Source organism: Glycine max, chromosome 2 (genome assembly GCF_000004515.6).
Source record: "Glycine max cultivar Williams 82 chromosome 2, Glycine_max_v4.0, whole genome shotgun sequence".
NCBI classification, from domain to species: domain Eukaryota; kingdom Viridiplantae; phylum Streptophyta; class Magnoliopsida; order Fabales; family Fabaceae; genus Glycine; species Glycine max.
In genome coordinates this window covers 43,146,545-43,155,536 of record NC_016089.4, presented here as the reverse complement: position 1 = coordinate 43,155,536, position 8,992 = coordinate 43,146,545, and the positions used below count along the sequence as shown (strand labels likewise).

The 8,992-nt window shown below is 30.6% G+C and overlaps 1 protein-coding gene across 2 annotated transcripts; it reads right to left on the bottom strand.

Annotated features, from left to right (window-relative positions):
* Nucleotides 1-2,132: 2,132 nt before the first annotated feature.
* Nucleotides 2,133-7,246, bottom strand: LOC100793506 (protein DAMAGED DNA-BINDING 2). 2 transcript variants are annotated; one of them, XM_006575342.4, is made up of 11 exons: nucleotides 6,817-7,246; nucleotides 6,608-6,698; nucleotides 6,207-6,334; nucleotides 5,504-5,626; nucleotides 5,320-5,408; nucleotides 5,071-5,191; nucleotides 4,566-4,657; nucleotides 3,801-3,927; nucleotides 3,459-3,581; nucleotides 3,161-3,357; nucleotides 2,133-2,724 (listed from the first exon to the last, which is right to left on the bottom strand). In XM_006575342.4, exons 1-11 carry the CDS (start codon nucleotides 7,045-7,047, stop codon nucleotides 2,502-2,504), a joined length of 1,545 nt encoding a protein of 514 aa, XP_006575405.1. In that variant the 5' UTR covers nucleotides 7,048-7,246; the 3' UTR covers nucleotides 2,133-2,501. The 2 variants fall into 2 exon arrangements, with proteins under 2 accessions (XP_006575405.1, XP_003519249.1); XM_003519201.5 differs by having other exon boundaries at nucleotides 3,459-3,707; nucleotides 6,817-7,242.
* Nucleotides 7,247-8,992: the final 1,746 nt, after the last annotated feature.

Here is an 8,992-nt window from a genome sequence, read left to right as displayed (position 1 = left end):
TTAAATGAAAACTATTTAAGTAAAGTGAATAATGAGTAGTTTCTTTATAATTAATTAAGAAATATTTATTAAGATTTAATATTTTTATATTATATTACATATACTTATGCATTTTAGTATAATTCAAATTATTAGCTTTTAATTAAAAATTATAACTTAATTATTTATCTATTAAAGTAATAAATAATATGACATGAACGTGATAATCAAAATGTTATAATTTCAGATTTTCAATTTTCATAATTTTATCTATGAGAGAGAAAGGATAAAATATCAAATGATAATAATTACATCAATGATAAAATTTAAAATAAGAAAAATGTCTCTAGATTCTATTGTTCATCGAGAGGATGAATTGTTTAACCTCATTTTTACCATGGGTGAATTAGACAAACGCAATAAGACAAACCTATCAGGCCTTCTTTGATGGTGGAGAGGAGGCGGTAGTTCTCTTGGTCGTTGGTGGCGAGTGCTTTCTTAACGACTTGTTCGCAGCAAGAGCGGCTGAGTTTTCTGACATACATTAAGTTCTCGGTGCTGGTGCCGGTGCCGGTGCCGGTGCCTTGCGTCGGAGGTTGTCGGTGAGAAGAGGAGAGCATACTTGATGCGTTTTTGCGACGGCAACCTCGACAGCACCGCCAACTGCAGCTCCTCCTCGTCCTCCCTCACCGTATAAAATGATGCGGAGGAGTCTCTCTAGGTTTTTGTGAGCGAGTAAGTTTCTAGAATTACAGTTACTTATTTACATTGATTTAAAATTTATAAATTGATTATATTAACTTATTTTATATCAGATAAGTAGATTATAAATTTTATATTTTTTACTAAAAGTATTTAAATATTGTTAATAATTTACATTATTTTATCTCTAGTTATTAATAATTTGTAATCAAACTCTATTTTAACTCGTTGGATTCAAAACGAAGTTTGCTTGAAGAAGAAAAATTTTCCTTCAGCAATACATTATACAATAGTAACAAAAACGTATATGAAGCATGCTCCAAGTCGGTTTTACATGCATGTTTAATAAAAAAAAAAAAAATTCACAGCCTTTGAGGTGTAAAATACCTTAAAAAGGATAGAAAAAGAAAAAGAAATTAGTAAATATAATTAATGATATGATAAATAAATAAAAGTAAAAGATATAAAATGAAGGTAAAAGGGAGAACAACAATTAGAATTTATTTGTAATACGTATTCCACATGTGATATGGGCAAAAGGATGAGATCAAAATCAAATACTTGGATTAAAGGACTGAATGGGAAAAAAGAAAGGGAAAAAAAAATATTGATTAGATCGTAGTGTCAAAACTATTTCAAAAGCACACGTTAATGCATCGGTCGTAAAATGAGGAAGGGTTGTTTTCTTTCTTACGATTTCATTTCCTACATTGCCGTAATACGTAGTCATCACTGTGAATTTTGGTTTAAAGTGATTTTTGTCCATGTCCTTGTCCAAAGTACAAGCCTTTGAAAAACTGGTTTAATTTCTTGATTTGAAAAACTGTTAATAATATATCCAATACATGTTATGTGGTCTCTAAAAAGAGTATTAATTCAGTCCAAAAAAAAGAGTATTAATAACAATTTTAAACTATTTTTTAATACACTATATTGTAAATTAAATTATTTAAATTACAAATTTTTAATAGTTATTAAATGAAAAAGAAAACTCAATCGTATGATTTTGATTTTTAATACAGTTCAACTATTAACAAAAATGATATTTTAATATGATTACAAAAAAAAATGATTAAACTTATTATTGTATAATAAGTTTATTAATTTTTAAAATAATTATCTTAAATAATAAATTTATTAACTTTTAAAATAATTATCTTAAAATAATTCAAATGATGATATGCGATTTGAAATAGACTTTTAAACTATGCTACAAAATTTAGTTTAAAAAATGTTTTTCTTTTTTAAGAAAGCATCATTGATATATTAAAAGAAAAAAGAGGCTATGTACTACACAACAGTTATATGCTTTAATACTCCCTATATCATTTAAATTAATACCGACGAGTAAAATTATAAAGATCCTTGAAATAAACTGCACCTTTTCACTAAAGCATTCATTGAAAGACAGATTCATAGAAAGACAAAAGCATGAAGATAATATGCCAATCTTAAGCTTGAAGAGACTATACCATTTACAAACATCAACAAAAAGGTACAATCCAACAAAACACTATTACTATATCCTAAAATGCTATGGTGCATTATGTCCTAAATATGATACGCTAGCACTACAAAATACAAAAGCCAAAATGGTGGCATAAGGCTTGTATCTGATACAAAATCACTACTTCAAGAAAAACATCAAATCTTACAACCAGGGGAACAAGCCAAGAATGTGATAACAGCATCCATCCCATTTCCTAAAAAACAAAACAAGGAGGGGAGGAGTTTGGCCACCATACAGGGTTAGCAGTTGGATTGGAAAACCTTACAAAAAAAACTGTAGGAAAATCCTCAATGCACTCTGACTTCATTATTCAGCGATTATCCTTAGTAGTGCAGCGAGACAATTTCCACTCTGTCTTTTTAGACTTAGACTTCTTGGACTTGGACATGAATCCTTCATCATCAGATTCATCGCTAATATTGCCATTTTTCTTTCCACGTTTCTTCTCAGCTTTTCCACAAACCACAATTTTCTGTTCATCCTTCTCCTCAACAAGCTCTGACTTCTCCTTGGGCTTCCAAATGAACAGAGATCTGAAAAGTTATGTCAGGTAAGTCCAAGAATCTAGTAACAAATCTGACATAGCACACCTCGGTACTATTTTTTTTACATCCATTATTGAAGAAGTCAAATTCTGAATCAAACAAAATAATAAGATTGTCAAAGCATAAATTTGATGACAATTTGCATAATGATACTCATATGTCAGAGAGTTCAATACAATGCATCTGTACCATCTACAATAACAATACTCTTTTGGAGGAAAAATAATAATAATTGTTTTAAGAGTTAGTTGAAGAAAACTTGAAAATTTTACTTTCTACTTTAGAAGTAGCATCATCACAGAAGGCTAAAAAGTTTGAATTTCATCCATAGACATGTAAAATCTCATCAGCCAAAAGAATTCATCAGTAGTTCCTTCATCATTTTCATCATCCAATATATTAGGACAAAAAAGATAAGTCAAACCTAGAACTCCCAGTTGCCAGGATATCATCACGGGGATGCAGCTTATTCACAGGACTGATGGTTGTGATGTTTGGGTCCATCACTTCGGCTACCAGTTGCCCTGTACTTGTATCTATAAAATCAATGGGATGGAGGGCAGCTCCATTGTAATTTTCACTTATATAACGACCAACAACAGCAAGGGACTCTGATGGATCCTGCAATTACATAAATAATATTGTTCCTAAAAGGCAGAAGAACAAAAGTAAACATCATAAACAACTGGAAGACATTTTAGAAAGAAAAAAAAGAAAATCACCTTTGGATCCCATTCAGCTTTAAAGGGTGTCAAATGCCGATTGAAATCATGACTATGTACAATTTCTCGGCTGGGAGAGTCCACATTACCAAAGATAGAATCCCATACACGAAGACGGTTGTCCTGCGATGTAGTGAGAATTTTGGTTCCGGATATTGGAGAGAAATATGCAGAGTTAACAACACGTGTATGCTTGAGGTCATAAAGGGATGATCCAGCTTCTATTTGACGCAGGTCCCAAATACGAGCCTAAATATAGAAACCATTGCACATCCAACAGGCAATGCAAGTTCAAATATCAACTGAACAAATTAAATATATGAATAAAACTGAAAAACTCACAAAATGATCATTTCCACAAGTCAGAAAGATGTCTGGTTGAATTGGATTGCAATGGATACCAACAACTTTTCCTTTTTTGTGGATCAAAATTGCATCACCACTCCTGTTGTTGGAGCGAATGTCAACCCTACAAATGCCACAGGATGTTATGTATACTTGGTTAATTTTTCACAAATGAAAAGCATTCACTGACCAAGAAAAAACAAATATAGAGGTTCTCATGTTATCATCTCCCATGAAAAATTCTAAACCAAATTAACAAAGTCAGATCTTGCTGTCTGCAAATATAGAGGTTCTCATTAAAATAATAGGATGTTCATGGTGCTCTCCTAAACAAGCTCCTAACAGATGCTGTGTGGCAATTGTATTGCACTTTAACTGCTAACCTTCACAAATGACCATGTGATGAAAAGAAAATCAGAAAAAAGTTCAAAATTCATAGCTAGCAAAAATTGGTGTGAGAATAAATTTCAATTGAGGATTATGTGCACACCTAGAAAGATTGTAAAAAGAAGATACTGTGCACATGGAACATTTAAGTAATAATTTATCCTTCAGGAGAAAAGAACTAATTACAAGCCTGGAGATGGCAACTAAGAACAGTGTAGTGTAAAAAAGAAACAGTGAAGTATAAAAACTGGATAAGCTTTCAAAAAGTGATGCAATTATTCATAATATTATGAGCAACCAGCTTGTATTCTTAAGTATTTCTTTGCATTATAATTAACTAATTTCAAGAGGAGGAGGTCCAAAGAAGTTACTTACATGTGAAGAAAACCAAAGCTATCAGCAACAAGAACGAGACCTTTCTCAGAATTAATATCCAAGCCATTGAGCATTTTCCAAGTGTTTGGACCCTAATAAAAAAAGCATATACAAACAAATTTTACTGCCAAAATTTAAGATAAGCTTTTACACTATAAGCTAAAGACAAAATATTATGCCACTACAGATCTTTCCAATTAAAAGCAAAAAATCCAGCCAGGTTGAATTGGCTCACTCTCTCACCTCCTTCTCACAGACAGTAACATCGCCCAAGCTACCCACTATCCCCCTCCAAAAAAATTAAAAAAAGATCACCAATATCATGAAAAAATTTACAATCTTACATCATAACCCAACTGGAAGTGGATGGCAGGGCCAAAAAAATACATCATAATAGGCAGTGTGTCCAAATTTGAAGATGTTACAATTCACAAATAGTGCTTCCGAATTACCTTGGCCATATTCAAGAGGGCACAAAATAAGAAAATGCTAAGACAAATGTTACCTGCCATCCATCAGGATTCAGGTTCAATGGAGAAGATGATATTCCTGTCTCCAAGTCAGTACAACTAATGGTTCCATCTGAGGATGCAGAATAGACCATACAATCATTTGTAGGATTAAACCTACAAAGTTTTCCATTTTAGAACCTAACATTCAGACTTCAGGCTAAGACAAAAAATAATAAACCAAAAGATGAAGAAAGGCAATGGGACAATTACAAGAAGACCATAGTTTAATGAAAACAACTTACCTCATATTGTTCACTAAACAAGAATGTATGTTCCCATAGACTACCTTCTCGTATACTTTACCAAAATCCCATACTCCAAGTTGCCCTTTCTTTTAGGATCAATGCAGGAAAAAAAGAAATCAGTGGCCAAAAAACAAAGGCAAACATAAAATTAATCTCAACAAATGTGATTTGCTGTGATAACCTTATCTCCAGATAACAGGATGTTATTCTTTGTGGGGTGGAACTCCAAGCATGTTATCCGTCTGCTGTGATATCTGATGACAGCACAATTCACTTGGTCTGGGATCACATATTTGGGCTTGATCTAGCGTAGAAAAGAAAAACAAAAAAAAATCATCACAATCAGAATGCCAAAATACTAGGATGTGAGATAAATAACCTGAGACATAGAAACATAAACATTATGGAATGATAGATGCCTTAATGCCAAGAATGTCTGTAGAATTTTATCAATTGTTGCAACTTGAAGCATGTATAGTTCACTAGTTCAGTTCATAATTCGCAGATCCTTAGCTGGGTAAGACTAAAAGGATATACTAGACTCTCTCTTGAAGCAAAAGTAGATTGAGGTGAGAATGTTAAGGAGCAACATAGTTATAAATACCTACAAATGCCAGAAACAACTAAAAAGAATAACAGATAAAACTCGGCAAATCAAGGTTGCTTTAGAATAATTTCAATGTTGTAATTAAAAGTTGACAATACTGACTAACTTAATTAGATAGACCAAAGAGCCAAACTAATATATGGTGTGTATTACCACATCACAAGTAAAGTATAAACATCATAGTAACAAAGCAAACAGCAAAATAAACATACACAACAAACTCGATTCTTGACACTGAGCAAACTAAAAAAAAAAAAAACAAATAAGTTAGGCTTACTGAAGGTAGGGATGGTCGTAGCTGGCGTTCAAACACATATTCCAAAGGTTTACACGCTTTCCTGCGAGGTGCTGGAACAACTCCATGCTCAGTAGAGACACGATGCGGGCAAGTCAAAGTGGTATGCCCTTCAATTCAAAAACACAATGAACTGATGAACTAAAATTTAATTTCTACGCATAGTCATTCAAACGCTATCAACCATTGAGAAATCATGCTAGGATGACTTTTAAGGTAGTTAGTGCAGTGTAAAAACCCTTCAAATATGAGTCCACTATTTATTTACTCTAAAATCAACGGCTTAACAAGGTACGATCATGCCAGAAAACAAAACAAATTAAGCAAAGGTCACAAAGATAATCATCCTAATTGATAAATAAAGATTAACTGCAACTACTTACCAGGCATTTTACACAAAAAACAAGGCTTCATGGGGCAATCAATATACGCGGCACCCTTAAAGCCCGCTTCATGACCAGGCTTCTTACACACCTAGAACATCACCCAGAAACCATTACGGTAACAGAATTTCAAACAGTGAGAAAAAAAAAAAAAAGCAACTTTGTAACGAATAATAAATAATAAATTAAAAAGGGGAAAAAAGAGTGACCTTGCAAACTTTTTTTAGACTAATAGTGATGGGGGCTTTTCCTTTTCTGTTTGCGTCGGAACCCAGTTCCAGTTTCTCGGTCTTCTCATTTGCAGTAGAAACCCCAACTTCTTCTTCTTCTTCTTCTTCGTCAAGTTTTTCTTCTTCTTCTTCGGATGAACTCTGTTCGGAGTCAGAGTCTCTCTCGATGAGAACCTTGGGGAACGCGGTTCTTGGAGTAACCGGTGCCATCAGAGAAGGGGGAAACTTAGCGGTGATGGTGAATGGAAGCGGGAAAATGAAGAGACTCTGAGGCGGTAGTGGACAAACCAGTTATTTTATTTGGCTTTGGATGACACACGTTGTGCGTAATTTCAATTACACAAAATGCCTATGTTTCTCGTACGGACTGACGGTAGCACACTCTTTTTTCCTTCTTTTTTTTTTTTTTTAATAACATGTTATTGATAAAGGAGTAACTATCCACTTTTCCAATAATTTATATTAGTTGAGAACTTGATTGATAATTTTTAATAAAATTCTCAATTCTCATTTACATTTACCACTCGCAACAACTATTCTGGCACTCTTTGACATACTTTTTCTTATTTGTTAAAAAAAGTATAATTGTAAATCTCATATCTTATTCAGAGTATTTGATTAAGATTTTAAAAGATTTTTTGATATACAAAATTTATAGATTTTGAAAGATAAGGTAAAAATATAATAATTTTAAAAAAAAATTAAAAGACTTTCATAATCAGAATTTTATAATTTAAATTTTGATGAAAATTTCTTTTTATTTAACAGGAATTCACACCCGTGACAAAGCTCACCTTTTGGAATTAAATAATAAAAACAACCACAAAACAAATATCAATTTTTGGCAATGAATTCAAACAACTGAAGCCAAATAAACTAAATTAAACTGAAAATGAACAAAACCCAGGAAGGATTTAATGGAAATTCCTTGAAATAAAGAAGTGGGTAGGAGAAGAATGGGTATTTTACAAAATTATTTACTTGTGATAATATTTTTATCACATATATGTCATTTATATGTCATTTAAGTTTTAAAAAATACAACAAATTAGGGTAACACCCTTAGAACAAATAAAAAATATAAGGTATTACCTAAGATAACATCTCATATATCCTACTGACAAAAAGTACACATGACAAGTAAATAACTACTTTTGTAGAATAACTACTTTAATTAATTTTGCAAAATAACTATTTTGATAAAAAAGAAGTTAGAACATCATTTATGATGTCAAATTTTGTAAGTGAGTCTTATCTATTTTTATTTTATTCTTTCACTTTTTTGTGTAAAAATTTTTAATTAAAATTTAATATTCAAGTAATATTTTTACATTTCATTCAATAGTAATTTATTCTACTTTATCTTACAATATAAATTATCTTAAATTGAATTTAGAAAAAATTAATTTTAAATATTTTTTTTACCATGACAATATTTGCAAGTATTATTAATTATATTTTATAAACATTAGATGCGTATAAAAAGGATTAATTTTTTTAATATACTTTTATATTTTTAATAAGATATTATTTTTTCTGTCAATATTTCTTGTAATACCTTCAATTTACAGAGAAAAGTTAAGACCAACAATATCAAATTAATATTGATTAAAACTTAAATTTAGTTGAAGATAAATATAATATTTTTTTCAATTCACTTTCTTTTACCGTTCTTAATTACTATGATTCAAATAAAAAGTACAAAAGTAATTTTATATTTTACGATAAGAAAAATGCGTAATCTCACAACTCTAATTTTCATCAAAATATACATCATATTATTTTTATAATATTTAATCACTATATTCATTTTAATGTTATTTTTTTAAATTTAAAGTAAATGGAAACTAATTTTTCTATAATTTTCAAATGAATTATAAACTTCTCAAATGATTTATAATATATTTATGTGAATACATATATTAAAATTTTATAATTTTACTAATAAAATAATAGTAAATAATATTATAAAATATATTACCTAATGATTTAAATTTAAATTAACTTTTATAAATATATATATATAATTAAGAGGTTGGTGGGAGGCCTAAGGCAATGACCTTGGCCTTACCATATCTTTCACGTCCAACTACAATAAATAAAAGGATACAAATTGAAAAAAAAAAAAAAGCAAAAATTCAAAAAAAAAATAATC

Excerpts from the sequence above, each read along its gene's own strand:
- LOC100793506 (XM_003519201.5), bottom strand. The coding sequence starts at position 7,047 with ATGGCACCGGTTACTCCAAGAACCGCGTTCCCCAAGGTTCTCATCGAG. Across the intron at positions 3,928-4,565 it reads AGCTTTGGTTTTCTTCACAT|GGTTGACATTCGCTCCAACA; the intron begins GTAAGTAACTTC and ends TGGCATTTGTAG. Across the intron at positions 3,358-3,458 it reads AAGCTGAATGGGATCCAAAG|GATCCATCAGAGTCCCTTGC; the intron begins GTGATTTTCTTT and ends ATGTAATTGCAG.